The sequence below is a fragment of the Oncorhynchus clarkii genome, chromosome 3, assembly GCF_045791955.1.
Source record: "Oncorhynchus clarkii lewisi isolate Uvic-CL-2024 chromosome 3, UVic_Ocla_1.0, whole genome shotgun sequence".
Lineage (NCBI taxonomy): Eukaryota > Metazoa > Chordata > Actinopteri > Salmoniformes > Salmonidae > Oncorhynchus > Oncorhynchus clarkii.
Genome location: NC_092149.1, coordinates 27,027,244 through 27,045,388, shown reverse-complemented (window position 1 = coordinate 27,045,388; position 18,145 = coordinate 27,027,244). Strand labels below are relative to the sequence as shown.

General features: G+C 41.2%; 1 protein-coding gene across 1 annotated transcript in view; it reads right to left on the bottom strand.

Annotated features, from left to right (window-relative positions):
• Positions 1–3,574: 3,574 nt before the first annotated feature.
• The window catches only part of LOC139392066 (ribosome biogenesis protein BMS1 homolog), a 35,026-nt gene continuing 20,455 nt past the window's right edge, over positions 3,575–18,145 (bottom strand). Inside the window, exons 15-22 of the mRNA XM_071139753.1 lie at positions 17,752–17,940; positions 16,848–17,028; positions 16,410–16,468; positions 13,976–14,098; positions 10,519–10,666; positions 6,586–6,761; positions 5,089–5,250; positions 3,575–4,367 (exon numbers count right to left, since the gene is read on the bottom strand). Of these exons, the coding sequence (XP_070995854.1) occupies positions 4,140–4,367; positions 5,089–5,250; positions 6,586–6,761; positions 10,519–10,666; positions 13,976–14,098; positions 16,410–16,468; positions 16,848–17,028; positions 17,752–17,940 (1,266 nt within the window). The 3' untranslated portion in view covers positions 3,575–4,139. The remainder of the gene's footprint in view (positions 4,368–5,088; positions 5,251–6,585; positions 6,762–10,518; positions 10,667–13,975; positions 14,099–16,409; positions 16,469–16,847; positions 17,029–17,751; positions 17,941–18,145) is intronic.

The window sequence follows — 18,145 nt, the reverse complement described above, 5'->3', positions numbered from 1 at the left end:
TCTCTCTCCTATTGTGTACCGTTGTTAAATACTGTGGAAAAACAAGTACTTAGAACCACCAATTATTATAGATAAATATTAAAGGGTAAACACAACACTAGACTGAACCCCCTAATTGTCAAACTAATATTAATGTACAACAATATAGAAGAGGCATGACTAGAGGTTATGGAATATGGGTGTATATCCATTGCACGCTTCTTAGGTGTGTAATTGACATGACCAAGGAGCTATTGAAATGTAAAACTATGAAAAATGTACGTTACACCTTGTGATTTTACAGTACACAAACAAGAGTGTGCAATATAGAAGGGTACATTCTGCACCAAGTCAGAAGGTCACATGATCAAGGAGCTATTGAAATTTTACATTTAGAAAAATGTATGTAAAAACATGTGAGATGAAAATGGACAAACTAAAGGGTGTGCAAAGTGTAGGCCCACTGACATTCTGAACCCTGTTTGAGTTCAGTAGGTCATATGACCAAGGAGCTATTGAAATTCAAAAATGTAAATAAATAAGTTAATAGTGCGAGATGTAAATCGACAAAAAATAAATATGTGCAATGTGTGTCTATGCCATCGGGTTAGCTAGAACCAGTTTTGAAAGTTATAGGAGTAATGGTTAAATAGCTATTGAAATGTGAAAAAATTGATTTGTCACTATGTTGACGGTCCCTAACTGCTGTTGGTGGACGTAAGGAAGACTACAGGCGAATATCCAACCTGAAACTGTCTACCTCGGTGGACAATCGGCAGAGTTCAAATATGTTGTTAAACATTTGTGACAGACAAGGGACGTTTATTTATTTTTTAGATGTGTGTATGGCGTTGCCGACACAATTTAAGGAATTGCCACATTTCGTGACTAAGCAGCAATTTAACATCTGCAGATAGACTAATAAAGCACTATAATTCACCTTTTGCCCACCTTGCAGTGTTTTGGTTGATGTTCTGCATAGCTTGTAAGATAATTTGAGAACTTTTAACCATCATTGTATCCATATTATTTAGCACAAAGAAGGACACATTCACTATGCTTTCTCTAAGGGGACAAGTTAACGAAAACAGACAACCAAAATTTACTACCACAGTGCATCAAGTGAAGTGGAATTTTCTTCTTTCCTTAACCTGCAAGGATTTAAAATAGGTGCTGGATTGTTGAAGACATCTATCTCCCTGGTAACGACCCACTATAGTACTTTCACCTATTTGGAGTTATCATATCAGTGCAGATGAGACAAAGGAGTCAGATCCAGCCAAAATAACTGTAGTTAGTGACATAGTAATCAGCTGCTGCACACGAGATTCCCTAAAGACACACCGCTACGACCAAAAGTGACTTTTCGTAGCAGGTTAGGAAACCCTAACCCTTTCCCTAACCTTAACCTACTTCTAACCTAGTAAGTTTAGGCAAAGGGTTCGTGAAAATGCTTTCCTAACATGCCACACTTTATTTGACTTTATTTTTTAAACTGAAAAAGTCTATGGTAAACACAGGCTTCGATTTGACACGTTTTATTCTATGAGATCATGTTCATCCGCTAACGCCACTTTATGAACTTTGAAGCATTCATGTAATCATAAAAGGCATTCATTAAAAAGTCATGTTAACCGACTATCTCAGAACACAGCGTATAAAATCTCCTTAGCCTGTGTTAATCTATATTCGAATGACCACTAACAATGAAAATACATGTTCTCAAAGATGGATGGCAGGTGTGGGAGGAGGTGAGATCAGGTGGGACCATTCTAGCCAATGAGAGTGCAGATACGAGTGACAACAGGCCATAGAGACAGAGGACTCTTTTGTATCTGACAGTAAAGTACCACAGGTTGAGTCATCATACCCATAAACAGGGACACAGTGACCTACGTGATTTGTGTAAGCCACTATAGAGAGAGAAATTATACCACACACTTTCCCTCTTTGTCAATACAGTGGATACAAATGGGTATGCCAGGTGTACTCTGTCTGAAAGAAACCCTTTGTTGGCATAATTGATATCATGCTCTGCTGGCACATTGTCGAACAGATGTCCACAGGCAGAAAGTGTATAATGTGCAGTGTAGCCCAAAGATATTGCTTTTGTTGAACTTGACAGTAACACGTGTGTTTCTGAGTGGGATTTGATTTTTTTTTACTCAGGATATTTTTGCCCACATGTAGGCTTGTGCACTTGATCAATGTTATAGTGGCCACTATAATAGAGCAAAAATAGAATGGCTATTTCGTTCTATTTCTACTTAAAGATATTTTTTTCACAAGTGCAATATTTGTGTGTGTGTGGTCACAAGCATTCTATTATAAAGGCTGTCATGGCTAACTGCAAAATTTGTGTTTGTTTTTTTTCTCAATTCTTGAGTGTCATTTGCTGTAAAGTCTAGGCAACAAATAACATTGGATTGATTTATTGACATTTTTTAGCTGTGAGTTAGGTTCACATTAAACACTTTATTTTACACAGACTGGTCATGTTGATCATATTCTTCGTTGTTTAATTAGTTTAAACCTGCATTTCCCCCTAGCAGGATTTGTTTTTGTTCACTGCAAAGGAAAAAAAAAGTGTCACCTTTTTGGTCCCTCACTAGTTTGCATCCCTGCATAAAACCTAGTGGTCAAACACGGAAATAGTTCCAACCGCTTTTCCACCATTCATTTTTCTCCATGGGGGTTTTAGTGTTTCGTGTCGGCTTACCCTGGCGTGACATTTTGATAACCATGTGAAATCTCTCTAGTCTAGGACAAGGTGGCCTTTATCAATATATTTGCCTGTATTTAACCCCCCCAAATTAAATGCTAATGTAGCCATCATAAAGAACTACAAATGCCACGATGATCTGAACGAGACTGCCGAATAGAGGCAACGGTAAGAATCTCTGGATTAACTATCTGTTAGCAAAATTGACACTTCTGTGAACTGTCTTGCACCAGTTTTAAATTGACACAATACCTGTTAGCAAAGGTGTCATGCAGGATCGTGTAGGGATTTGTAGTCTGGCATGTCTAATTAGCATTTTAAAATCTGAGTGTAAAAAGAGCCGAATATATTGATGTCACCTTGTCCTTGAGAGATTTACATGGTTATCAAAATGTCCCGCCAAGGTAAGTCTACACGGAACACAGCCCTTATTTTAAGTGTTTCTCACATTCCCTATGGGAAAAAATGAATGGTGGAAAAGCAATTACCATTACCCTGTTTGACCACTAGGGTATTATGACACCTCCGCTGTGGGGCTCTAGCGTCTGACAGCCACAATGGTGCTGCCCATGCTATCGCCATTTTAAAGTAGTACATTTTTCTTCATTGGCTGATTGCTCCCAACTCAGGCATCCCACTCAGTTGACTCCTTTAAAATGGTGGAAGTCCACAATGGCAATGTCCATGATGAGTTCTCTCTGACAATAGGCACAACTTCAAAGTTGCTGAAATACCATGTGCTTCCACTTATCAGTGCATTTGTAACATGTGTAACAACCTAGCCATTACGAAACTTCTACTCAATCAAAATTATTATAGAATTACACTTACTTTACTTTTATGTTCTTTTAGAGTTAAGGCACTCGCATACTATTTCTGTAATTTATTTTTTATTAAAACACCACGCAAGATTGAAGCTAGACAAGTGATCAAGATATGACTAATATACAGTTCTTTCTAGTTCCTCTATGGAACCACTCTTAATGAGGTGCCAATAACTGGGGTTGAAAAACCACATTACACAACCAGGCTACAGAAGCTGAAGGATGTTCATCCATTCCTTGCATTTACACTGTCTCCTACCCCAGTACTGCAGACCCTCTGGGTGAAGATTCCCCTAGGTACATATCTAGGATAAGCTTCCCCTCCCCTAATCTTTCCTTCATACTGGATGCAGAGACATACAAATCGTATTCATGAATGAGTTTCTGATTATATGGAAGTAGACAAAGGGCTTCATTACCAAAATCCCAAAGTATCCCTTTAATCATTAACGGGGAAATGCTAAACTGACCCAAGATCAGCATCTAGGGGCAATTTCACCCTACTCCACTGCAGCCCAACAGATTATGCTTAAACAGAGGATTATTCCATTCCATTGGCAGGCCGAAACACTGGTTATTACACTGGTCTTTAAGAAGTCATATTGAATTACAAATCAGTCATCAAGCGGCGCCCCTTTTAGACTGGACCTCTGACTCTTCTTCTCCTTCTGGCCCATCATACGGTAAAGCTTCTTCTTTGCCTCCTTCTGCCTCTTGAGCTTGTCCTCCTCCGCCTTGTCCCGCTGCCGCAGGAAGCCCTTGTGCTTAGCATGCTGCGCCGTGTGCGCTTTCTTGCTCTTGTAGTTGTGCACCGTGCTCAGTGCATTGAGCAGCGCCGCCACCTGGTGGACAAGAGAGGGCACATGCTCAGATTTAAAATTCAGTGTCATTCGTGTTTGTGTGTGTGTGTCAGGGGCAGTCATTGAAGCCACAAATGTTCAAGGCTGATCGTGGTACTGCAGGCAGTACAGTGAATGAAAGAAATGACAGTCTTCGTGGTCCACCTTACTGTATAAAAAATTATAAGACAATCATGTTACCAATAATTACTTTAATACACCGGTTGTATGTCCTTGAAACAATTATTTTAAAATCTCACACAGAAGTTATGGATAATTCGTTGAAGGGGCAGCACTGAGCCTGCAACGTCACTTAACCAACTTAATTTGGCTTCAATGTGCTATGGAGTCCTCACATAGGAATGAATGTCGTCAAGTCATCAATGGCTTTGTCCATTCATATATACAGTTATTGATGTGCGTGCCCACCATATATTATGGGGGGCGACAGTGTCGTTTTTTTTGTTACAGCCCAGCTTTTACACCGATTTAGATAATCAACTTCGTCTTAAATCTAGACCACCATTTGTTGAATCAAATGTGTTACTGCTGGGCTAGAACACAAGTCTGCACCTTGGCCAGCCTGATTTCTTATAAAATAAGGTGGTGATATATGCGTTCACAGCATATTAGTACATCAGAGATAAAGAAAATGAGCAATTCTGACAATCATCACAGAATCCAATGGGATTTTTTCTTATCGTTTCCGTAAGGAGACCTTTACCTTCCTCTCGTGGGGCTCCCGTATGACAGCGGGCCTCTGGAGGTCCTTGGGCGTCTTGCCCTTGGGCTGGTCCTGTTTGGGCTTGCTCTTGAAGGGCAATGCCTTCTGCAGCTCCTTGGGGATGTGCAGCTTGTTGAAGTGGCGCTGCGCTCGCACCACCGGCTGCCAAGAGGGGAGAAAGGGTCAAGGGTTAGGTCAGAGGTTCAGAATCCAACCAGGCCAATAGTCTGGCTTCAGCAGATACCTTTTCATACTACAGACGCTGTGAGACATTGGAGCTGAGAACAGATGTCAAATGGTGCCAGAGAAGATGGAGCGTTAACGTGGTGAAATCAGATTTAGACAAACTTTACTGTCCACACAACGTGGAAAGTTGCCTTTGGTTTCACATACGGACAACAGACATTAAATGCTGGGCGCTAGTTAGAGATACGTTTATTCTGATGGGCGAGCAAGAACAACGTGTAATATTGGTCACCATGGATGTCACGGTGACATGCGTTGGGAAGCATGATGACCAGTGCACCGGTGTTGTATCGAGGCGCCTGCCAACCAGAGGTGCTTCCCACAGGGCAGCTGTATCACGGTGTTGCTAGTGTTCGCTAACGTTCCCAAATTTTTTGCGACAACTTTTTTTAATTCCAAGTAGGATAGCAGCCTTTATGAGAAATAACTTCTATTGGTAACCACCTGGATGTCACCGCGTGATACAGTCTACTCAGTGGGGAGAGCACGCACGGCAAGCAGGTGTTTCACAACATCACCCCCGCCTGCCGAGCACAGCTTTCCCACAGATCCTTTAACCTTACAGCGAGGGAAGTAGTCAGGCCAATATACCAAGGTGACAGCTAAAGCACAAGCAAAAGTGGTTGCTTAGTTGTAGTGATTTTTCATCGAAAATATACAAGTAGGATATGTATCCAAAAAGTTTTACAAAAGTAAATGAATCCTGAACACTTTCCCAACGCCGGCCACTACGATATGTAGCGGCTCAAATGATGTGTGTAGCGCACTAACGCCCTGGACAGGAGCTAGTGATAGAGTATAGCTCTGGTCCAGGGTGTTAATGCAATGCACACATGCCATCTGAGATGCAAAAACACTATCTGAGACACACACACATGACTTTTGAGATTCGCCTTCAGTGCACAGCTGGATGGTTCTCGGATTGGCAGGAAGTAGGAAATGCACTCATAAATGAATCTGTGTGGTGTTATGTTTAGCTATGCACCATTTTTATTTATCAAATGCTTAAAGTTACGTTATTCACCCAAAATACCTAAAATGACTAATAAACACACCTCTTGTGAACAATAAACAGCTGATAGTCTAACTGCCTCCATATTTAATAAATTGAGCTTTATCAAAAGATCAGATCACACTTTATTTGGATAGTCCCCTATAGATAATCTATAGATGGTCAAACTGTTGATATGCAACTGCTTGCTAGGTATACGGTTAGGTTTAGCAGCAGAACAGTGAGCGGACATTCCTTACCTTGTACAGTGAGTCTGTGTTGGGCTTGTTGCGGACCCCCAGGTCGTGTTTGAGCTGGCCCACTGTCCTCATGCCCGACCAACTGTCCTTCTGGCCCGCTGGCATCAGCAGGGAGGTCACGGGGTTGTAGAGCTGAGGGACTGACACCGGGTACCAGGAGCGCAGGAACACAATGTCTACACACACAAGTAATTAGTAACATTATGGCTGACCCCAATTATTTGACTGGTCGATTGTTTGGCCGATAGGCGGTTGGTCGACAAATATTTTTTTTTACGTCGAACAGTAGCAAATATATATTTCTCAGTGAACTAATCCAATGATTAAACACTGTTTGCAGAGCGCACAACCTATGCTACACTTGTGAGAAACAGGTTTGGATTTATTACATTTATGAGTTTTGTCAATTTAGTTACTGTCTTTTGCTTGGAGCACTCCTGTCAATGTTGAGTAAGGTTTACGCATAGAAGTAGGCGTATTGGCTACCTGGCCTGATCGCAAATGTTGACATATAAATGTGCCCATTTTGGGATCTGATAGAATTTCTGATTGGCTTAACGCACCACCACTAATGAGCTGTGGAGCTTCTCAAAGTAATGTTGTTTTCTTCACCTCAAACGAAGTCTGCTTTTACATCCATTGAAAATGACAATGCCGAGCTCACTGGCACAGGAAACTCTGCTTGTGTCTGTCTACATTTGACACATACATGTCAGCTAGCTAATATTTGGAATATAATTTTTGGGGACTAGAGTTACGCTAACCCGTTTTCAATCCCTTTGGTGTTGCTTGCTAGCTACAGAGGTTAGCTGGCTAGCTACAGAGGTTAGCTGGCTAGCTAGCCTCAGTAGTTACAGTGCCTTGCGAAAGTATTCGGCCCCCTTGAACTTTGCGACCTTTTGCCACATTTCAGGCTTCAAACATAAAGATATAAAACTGTATTTTTTTGTGAAGAATAAACAACAAGTGGGACACAATCCTGAAGTGGAACGACATTTATTGGATATTTCAAACTTTTTTAACAAATCAAAAACTGAAAAATTGGGCGTGCAAAATTATTCAGCCCCCTTAAGTTAATACTTTGTGGCGCCACCTTTTGCTGCGATTACAGCTGTAAGTTGCTTGGGGTATGTCTCTATCAGTTTTGCACATCGAGAGACTGAATTTTTTTCCCATTCCTCCTTGCAAAACAGCTCGAGCTCAGTGAGGTTGGATGGAGAGCATTTGTGAACAGCAGTTTTCAGTTCTTTCCACAAATTCTCGATTGGATTCAGGTCTGGACTTTGACTTGGCCATTCTAACACCTGGATATGTTTATTTTTGAACCATTCCATTGTAGATTTTGCTTTATGTTTTGGATCATTGTCTTGTTGGAAGACAAATCTCCGTCCCAGTCTCAGGTCTTTTGCAGACTCCATCAGGTTTTCTTCCAGAATGGTCCTGTATTTGGCTCCACCCATCTTCCCATCAATTTTAACCATCTTCCCTGTCCCTGCTGAAGAAAAGCAGGCCCAAACCATGATGCTGCCACCACCATGTTTGACAGTGGGGATGGTGTGTTCAGCTGTGTTGCTTTTACGCCAAACATAACATTTTGCATTGTTGCCAAAAAGTTCAATTTTGGTTTCATCTGACCAGAGCACCTTCTTCCACATGTTTGGTGTGTCTCCCAGATGGCTTGTGGCAAACTTTAAACAACACTTTTTATGGATATCTTTAAGAAATGGCTTTCTTCTTGCCACTCTTCCATAAAGGCCAGATTTGTGCAATATACGACTGATTGTTGTCCTATGGACAGAGTCTCCCACCTCAGCTGTAGATCTCTGCAGTTCATCCAGAGTGATCATGGGCCTCTTGGCTGCATCTCTGATCAGTCTTCTCCTTGTATGAGCTGAAAGTTTAGAGGGACGGCCAGGTCTTGGTAGATTTGCAGTGGTCTGATACTCCTTCCATTTCAATATTATCGCTTGCACAGTGCTCCTTGGGATGTTTAAAGCTTGGGAAATCTTTTTGTATCCAAATCCGGCTTTAAACTTCTTCACAACAGTATCTCGGACCTGCCTGGTGTGTTCCTTGTTCTTCATGATGCTCTCTGCGCTTTTAACGGACCTCTGAGACTATCACAGTGCAGGTGCATTTATACGGAGACTTGATTACACACAGGTGGATTGTATTTCAAATCAAATTTATTTTATATAGCCCTTCGTACATCAGCTGATATCTCAAAGTGCTGTACAGAAACCCAGCCTAAAACCCCAAACAGCAAGCAATGCAGGTGAAGAAGCACGGTGGCTAGGAAAAACTCCCTAGAAAGGCCAAAACCTAGGAAGAAACCTAGAGAGGAACCAGGCTATGTGGGGTGGCCAGTCCTCTTCTGGCTGTGCCGGGTGGAGATTATAACAAAACATGGTCAAGATGTTCAAATGTTCATAAATGACCAGCATGGTCGAATAATAATAAGGCAGAATAGTTGAAACTGGAGCAGCAGCACAGTCAGGTGGACTGGGGACAGCAAGGAGTCATCATGTCAGGTATTCAGTTGAAACTGAACTCATTAGTCATTTAGGTCAACATTGGATCATTCAAAGATCCTCACTGAACTTCTGGAGAGAGTTTGCTGAACTGAAAGTAAAGGGGCTGAATAATTTTGCACGCCCAATTTTTCAATTTGTTAAAAAAGTTTGAAATATCCAATAAATGTCGTTCCACTTCATGATTGTGTCCCACTTGTTGTTGATTCTTCACAAAAAATAGAGTTTTATATCTTTATGTTTGAAGCCTGAAATGTGGCAAAAAGTCGCAAAGTTCAAGGGGGCCGAATACTTTCGCAAGGCACTGTATCTACTGCCATCAGTTGTTGTGTTATCATATTTAGCCTATTTCACCGTTTGTAGAATGCATACTGGCATTTGAATATAGCGTGGAATAGGGAATCCGGACATGGTAGACATATTTAAATGTATGCATGATGCATACGGAATTCCATGAGCAGAACTCTATGATCAGAATACTAAAGCTGCGTGAACTGTCAAGTCTAGACACGGCCTCTGGGCCCAGAATATTTTATACAATATTGCAAGGCGCTTCAGGCCGGACCTAAGTTAATACAATGTTTCAAGTTCGTTGCAGAAAGGCCACGCGTAGCCAATATTTATTTTTATCAGGATATTTTCGACCTGCAGGCTTCAAGGTTTTTATTTGTTGGCTTTATAGGCTATTTTTACATAGTTGGCAATGGTAGAAGTTACTTTTTAGGTTAATCATTTTAATTTGGATAGACATTATTATAAATAAAATGAAACTGTTGCACGAAAATGTACATATGAAAACCATAACTGGCACGCGATCAGTAGAAATGGTAAGATCAATTTGCATTCCACACATTTGCTAATAGCCCATTACCAGCAACTTCAGATGCGTAACGGCAGAATCTGCAAAAGCCAGTAGGAGCTGTGGGGGGTCAGGCCATGTTAAGGCTTTTTTCTTCAGTTTCACCAATTGATTGGTCGAAAGAACAGTAGGGGACAGCCCTAAATAACATACCAGGACCACAGCTAACCAATATCTACAAAACACACAATTCAATATCTACACACAAGAGTAATGAACAACATGTAACAGGGGCACAGGGACGCAATATGTAAACACACCCAGAAGTACTAGCTAGGAATATAAAGGCAGTATTCCGTGTAAATTACTGTAACGTCCATAGAAGCTTCCATGAAATGTGCAACCAAAACAGTAGGAGCAACCTGCTGCAGGCAATACATTCATTTGTCAAATTGTATAAATCCTACTACTACTGGAATTTTGACCATATTACTTTCACCTATCCAAGCCTTCAGATCTCCACAAGCGCATAGAGGGTAGGGTGAGGGGGCTACAGGTTGTTTTTGGGACTATGAAATGCTCTAGACTGTGCCAGTTGCTCACCACTCATCAGCAGCCTGTCTTCGAACGTGGCTCTGTAGGCTCCCGCCGGCGTTGACAAGGCCTTCTTAATTTGACCTCTGACCCCACTGACTGTTCGGATGGAGCCCCCTTCAAATTTCGCCACCTCCAGCACGGTGTTGAACATCCCCTGGGAACAAAACAGAGGTGTAAAGCTCACGTTTTTCTTAATTTTGGGGGGGTGGACCTGAGTCTCATTCATACTCAGAGTAGTAGGGCTGATCTGACTTTATATATTCACACAACTTCTAAGGACATATACATAAGGTTGACATACCAAATTTCATGGCCCCATGTTCATCGGTTCAGTTCTTATCACACCAGGGCTATGAGGGCCATCTAGTGGTGTAGCGTGGACGACTTTGAATGCAGCAACTAATCATTCTCAAATTCATTAGAGGCTAATTCATTGAGTCTATAGATGGGTTAGCTGACAACGTCACGAAAACTATGTGCACGCGTCAATGGGGCAGAAGTCTGAGTTGTGATTCTGTTGGTAACTATCTGGCCACCCAATGACAAGAAACTGCCATGTGGGGAATCGTAAGTGACTCGTTTCAGCTAGTTTCATCTTGTTCTTGATACCATGTCTTGTTTTGAGGTGTTTAGACTGATTTAAAGTCAATACTAATATGGCTAAAATTTACTAGCTAGCTAACCAACAACTGTAACAATGTTTTTGAGAGACTAAACATTGGAGAAGAAAGATAGGTTCACATGTTGTCGACAATCTAACCCAACCCAGTCTGTTTTGCCCCATAGCAGCGCATGTGTCGGTTTTGTTGCTAAACAACCAACCCGTCTATATACCAAATCTGATTTGTGATTTGTAAAGGATTTTTAGCATTAGCATATGTGCTAACGTGCATCTATTGGTACAGTGCAGCCATATGAATGCAATAACAAAACAATTCTAACCCATTGAAGACTGAGTCGAAATACAAAATCTGGAGTGAATCTGATGCATGGTTCATGAGGAGAAGATGATTGAGTATTCACATTACATATTCAAATAATGAGTTAATAGTTTCCTTGTTTTTTGAGATATCAATACCAAATACAGTGCGGATCATCTTAGGGAAGTCCATGTTAGCGATTACAAGTTTCAAGTTGGTAGGCCACTGTGGAGTGGATTTACAGTGCTTAAAATGGACACGTAAAAATGTTAAGTATTCTTTTTTTGCATTTTAGTCCTAATATGCATCTACTGGTAACATTATTTTCTCATTCTTTAGGGACTATTGCAATTGGTCCAAAGATGCCAAGTTTGAAATATTTCCTAATTTATCAATAACCCAGCCATTTCTTAACAAATTCCTTAGCTTTTTTTCAAACTAAGTTAAGAGATGTAGCATGGGCATACAGTTGAAATCGGAAGTTTACATAAACTTAGGTTGGAGTCATTTAAACTCGTTTTTCAACCACTCCACACATTTCTTGTTAACAAACTATAGTTTTGGCAAGTCGTGCATGACAAGTAATTTTTCCAACAGTTGTTTACAGTCAGATTATTTCACGTATTATTCCCTGTATCACAATTCCAGTGGGTCAGAAGTTTACATACACTAAGTTGACTGTGCCTTTAAACAGCTTGGAAAATTCCAGAAAATTATGTCATGGCTTTAGAAGCTTCTGATAGGCTAATTGCCATCATTTGTGGCAATTGGAGGAGTACCTGTGGATGTATTTCCAGGCCTACCTTCAAACTCAGTGCCTCTTTGCTTGACATCATGGGAAAATCTAAAGAAATCAGCCCAAAAAATTGTAGACCTCCACAAGTCTGGTTACCCTTGGGAGCAATTTCCAAATAGCTGAAGGTACCACGTTCATCTGTACAAACAATAGTACGCAAGTATGAACACCATCAGACCACGCAGACGTCATACCGCTCAGGAATGAGACGTGTTCTGTCTCCTAGAGATAAACATACTTTTGTGCGAAAAGTGCAAATCAAACCCAGAACAGCAGCAAAGGACCTTGTGAAGATGCTGGAGGAAACAGGTACAAAAGTATCTATATCCAGAGTAAAACGAGTCCTATATCAACATAACTTGAAAGGCCGCTTAGCAAGGACGAAGCCACTGCTCCAAAACCGCCATAAAAAAAGCCAGACTACGGTTCTCAACTGCACATGGGGACAAAGATCATACTTTTTGGAGAAATTGTCCTCTGGTCTGATGAAACAAAAATAGAACTGTTTGGCCATAATGACCATCGTTATGTTTGGAGGAAAAAGGGGGAGGCTTGCAAGCCGAAGAACACCATCCCAACCATGAAGCACAGGGGGGGCAGCATCATGTTGTGGGGGTGCGTTGCTGCAGGAAAGACTTGTGCAAATGAATGGCATCATGAGGAGGAAAATTATGTGGATATATTGAAGCAACATCTCAAGACATCAGTCAGGAAGTTAAAGCTTGGTCGCAAATGGGTCTTCCAAATGGACAATGACCCCAAGCATATTTCCAAAGTTTTGGCAAATTGGCTTAAGGACAACAAAGTCAAGGTATTGGAGTGGCCATCACAAAGCCCTGACCTCAATCCTATAGAAAAGTTGTGGGCAGAACTGAAAAAGTGTGTGCGAGCAAGGAGGCCTACAAACCTGACTGTTACACCAGCTCTGTCAGGAGGAATGGGCCAAAATTCACCCAATTTATTGTGGGAAGCTTGTGGAAGGCTAGCCAAAACATGTGACCCAAGTTAAACAATTTAAAGGAAATGCTACCAAATACTAATTGAGTGTATGTAAACTTCTGACCCACTGGGAATGTGATGAAATAAATAAAAGCTGAAATAAGTCATTCTCTCTACTATTATTCTGACATTTCACATTCTTAAAATAAAAGTGGAGATCCTAACTGACCTAAAACAGGGAAGTTTTACTGGGATTAAATGCCAGGAATTGTGAAAAACTGAGATTAAATGTATTTGGCTAAGGTGTATGTAAACTTCCGACTTCAACTGTACATACTTTGATGTTATTTGGATTTATGGTTCATGAGAATACGTTTTTCCAAAATGTCCAAGATGGAGGGAAATCTATCACTCTAAGTGAGTGATTACAACAGCCCCTATAGGCCAAATAGTTCCATTATTTTTTACCAAGTTACTCATGGCCTCTAGTTTGTGTGCCAAAGAAAAAAAATGTCAAGAAAAAAAATAGGTTTCCCTTTGCTGTGAACCATTAATTTTATATTAATATATTCATAAAGCATTATGTACACACAGTTGGTCCATAATTTCCACAAGCATTTCGATACACTCGCATTAACATCTGCTAACCATGTGTATGTGACAAATAAAATATGATTTGATTGTGTTAGATTATTTATCTTATTCTGTTCTACAACAGATTAACAAATGCCTCAAATGTCTACCACAAAAAGTAAATATATTGTAGCTGAATTATGGTATGTCAGTAGTGCTATGAGGTGCATCCTACCTTGATGAATGATGTGTTCTTGTAGATCTTGTATGGGTAGCCAATCAGCTTGAGCTTTTTGACTATGGTCACAGATTTGTCCAGGTCAAGGACGACTCCTGTAGCTGCGATGCGGAAACTGGTCTGCAAGAGAGAGAGTGGAAAACTTCAACAAAGATACTACTAGAAGTAACCCATACTGTGTACTGGTGCATGGTATGTTACTCCTGACAAATGAAGATGAGACACCTTTGGTGTAACAGGTGTACGTACATATTGCGCTAATAATGACAAATTAATACAAATATCCAGTTCACCATTTACCGGGTATTTACATAATATGGTAACATTTTAAAGAGGAGCTGAACTCAAAAAACAACTTCTCTGGTTGAAGATATTGCATCAATATGAGTCGTAAACAATCATACTAGTTGCAAAATTCACTAAAAAGTGTAAGTAGTAAAAAGTCAATATCTTCCAAAACTGAGATTTGCGGCTGGCAGCACCCAAGTAATTATTGATTTGGAGCACGGCAACATGCGACCCGATTGTAGCAGCAGAATTAACCTACAGCACAGCTGCACGCTATCCAATCATAGCAGCAGAATCAACCTACAGCACAGCTGCACGCTATCCAATCATAGCAGCAGAATCAACCTAAAGCCCGCTCTTTTCTTTAGACAGCAGAGTTGACCAATTGAGGCATTGGCACACAGTGTCTCGGAATGAGACATGCAGTGCCTTCAGAAATTATTCATACCCCTTGACTTATTCCACATTTTGTTGTGTTACAGCCTGAATTCATAATGGATTAAATATACCCCCCCCCTCACCCATCTACACACAATACCCCATAATGAAAGTGAAAACATTTGACATTTCTGCAAATGTATTGAAAAAGCAATACAGAAATCTCTCATTTAGATAAGTATTCATACGCGAGTCATAACTTTGTAGAAGCACCTTTGGCAGCGATTACAGCTGTGAGTCTTTCTGGGTGAATTCATCTCCCAGTGGCTGGTGGAAAACAGACTGAACAAGGTTCTCTTGTAGGATTTTGCCTGTGCTTAGCTCCATTCAGTAATTATTTGTATCCGGAAATACCCCAGTCCTTAGCAATGACAGGCATACAACATAGCATGATGCAGCCACCACCATGCTTTCAAATATAAACATTAGTTTAGTAATGTGGAGTAACTACAATGTTGTTGACCGAGCCCCAGTTCTCATATCCCAACCATTAAACTCTGTTTCAAAATCACCATTGGGCTCATGATGAAATCCCTGAGCAGTTTCCTTCCTCTCCTGCAACTGAGTTAGGAAGGACACCTGTATCATTGCAGTGACTGGGTGTATTGATACACCATCCAAATTATAATTAACAACTTCACCATACTCAAAGGGATATTTAGCGTCTGCTATTTTTATTTTTACGCATCTACCAATCGCCATCCTTCTTTGCGAGGCATTGAAAAACCTCTGTTCTTTGTGGTTCAATTTGTGCTTGAAATTCACTACTTGATTGAGGTACTTTACAGATAATGTGTGGGGTACAGAGATTGGTTACTCATTCAAAAATCATGTTAACCATTATTATTGAACACAGAAATGAATCCATGCAACTTGTTAAGCACATTTTTACTCCTGAACTTATTTAGGCTTGTCATAACAAATGGTTTGAATACTTGACTCAAAATATTCCACTTTGACATTATGGGGTATTGTGTGTAGATCAATGACAATCTAAATTTGATCAATTTTAAATTCAGGTTGTAACAACAAAATGTGGAAAAGGTAAAGGAGTGTGAATACTCTGAAGGCGCTGTACATGTAAACAGGGCTGAAAAGTGACTGGAAGCAGGAATATATAAATACTTATGGTATTATACTAGTGGCAATATATACATGTAAACAAGAGTAATAGTAACTGGTAGCAGGATAAAATAGATAATAAAGGTAATGGCAATCAATAAATCAATGAACAGCATTTGGGGGGGGGGGGGGGGGGGCGCAGTAGTTGTTTATCCATTTAACAGTCTTATAGCCAAGATATAGGAGCTATTTAAGAAGTCTGTTGGCCGGAGCCTTGATTCACCGGTACTGTCTGCCGGACGTGAGAACAGTCCATGTTTTGGGTGATTGGAGTCTTTGGCAATTTTTCAGGCCTTTCTCAGACACTGCCAGGCATGCATGTCCTCCCAGTGATGCGCTGGGCCTGCCGCACCACCCACTGTAGGGTCTTCCGGTCAAGGGCGGTGCAGTTGCCATACCAGACAGTGATACAACCAGTCAGGATGCTCTCCATGGAGCAGCTGTAAAAGTTCCTAAGAATCTGAGGGGCCTTGCCAAATAATTTCAGCCTCCTGAGGGAGAGGAGGCACTGCCATGCATTCTCCACAATTGTGCTGGTGTGAGAGGATCAAGTTAAGTCTCTGCCTGCCTCTGTGGTACTTACCTTAGTTCCTGCGACTGACTGCACAGCCAGGAAGCCAGTACCCTGAGGTGTGATGGGACCTGGGAACACAGCAGAGAAGGACAGAGTTCACATTTATTCATTATTTTACCTATATTCTAACAGGTAAGTTGATTGAGGATCCATGTAATTCTGACCAGGGGGCCATGTCAGTTTACTGAAATAACGTAAAATGTCCAACTTCATAGAGATGTGTAGTTATATAGGCATAGTGTAACCAGATCAACGCCCTCAACATATTTTACAATGTAGCTTCTTAAGGAACCAGATAATCAAGAGCTATATCTGAATGTGCATCAAACTTAGCGATCCTGCTATGTGATACAGCCCTCTGATGAATAGTTGCAATGGAGGAAAAAGGTGCCACCTGAATCAAATAACTAACAAATACTAAAACTACAGCCGCATTACTGCTCTCACCCCAGATGGTGGCACCACAGTGCATGTGCTGCGGTGTGTACTTGAGCAGGCGGTGGCGCCCGTTGTGGTCCTCGATGTGGTACAGGGGGATGGTCTGGAAGCGACGCCAGCCCAGGGACAGGATGAGAGGGTCACGTGTTTTCAGGATCCGGCTGTGCCATCGATGTTTCTTTAACCGCATCTGGGACAAGAGAAAGACCACCTTGAGGCACTTGGAAAAGTTCTTTACAAATTACACTTATGCCATTTGTTTAGATCTTAATTTATAGGGAAATAGATCGTGCCTTTCGCTTGATAGAATAAATAGTTCAATTGACTTTCCGTCACTGTGATCTGAATCAGAAAGTGGGCTGGCCATCATTGGCAATGCAGAGAGCATTGCCTTCTGTTCATTTATAAAGCGCTCCTGCAGAAACTACCATACTACATCGCTCCTGACCTACAGAAGTACAAATACCTTACTCGCTCACAGTAATGGCTAATTCTTGAAATTACTGTTCTCATTACTGATTTAGGTAAAACCGCCTTCAGTTTTAGGTGCCACATACATGGAACACATTTCGGAATACCCTACAATTGGACGCACCGTTGCCTTAAAGACATTTCAGGGTATTGGTAAATTACCTTTTTACAGAGGAACGCATGCGTTTTCAAAATTGTATTTTTGTATGTTTCATGCTCCTGCCTAGGATTTTTCTAAATGTCAGTAATTCCTTATTTTGCTGCATTTTTGTGAATCAGGGCTCCATTGCAAAAGAGACATCGGTCTCAATGGGACGTCCCTGTATTTAATAGGGTGATATTTCAGACACAGCCAAGGAGTTTTCAGTTCTTGAACTGGAAGTCCAATTCACTCTACTTCAATTTAAATGGATCGGAGCCTGACGCGTTAACCCTCGCTTACCTGCAGGTAGCCTACGTTCCCCTCGCTGGCACCTAGAGCCCCGAGGATGATGGGATAGTGGGGGTCAAAGTTGGTGACAAATTCGCAGGGCAGGGAGGGGATCTCCACACGCACATACATGCCAGGCCGGAAGCCCTCGTACTGGACCCGTGTCTCGTCATCCACGTCCTCAAACTCAGCCCGGTTCAGCTAGGAAGAGGAGAAAGGTTTAGAGATTGTGGTGAAATGAAAGGCTCAGTGGGTTAGAACATGGTGTTGTCAACACCACGGTTGTTGGTTTGAATCCCACACGGGCCACATACTGAATATACGTTGTGTCAGTGCCAAGGTTGACTGTCCTGTAAGTGGATTTAAAATGCACAATTTTGTGTTGCGTTTCAAGACTGATTTTCCC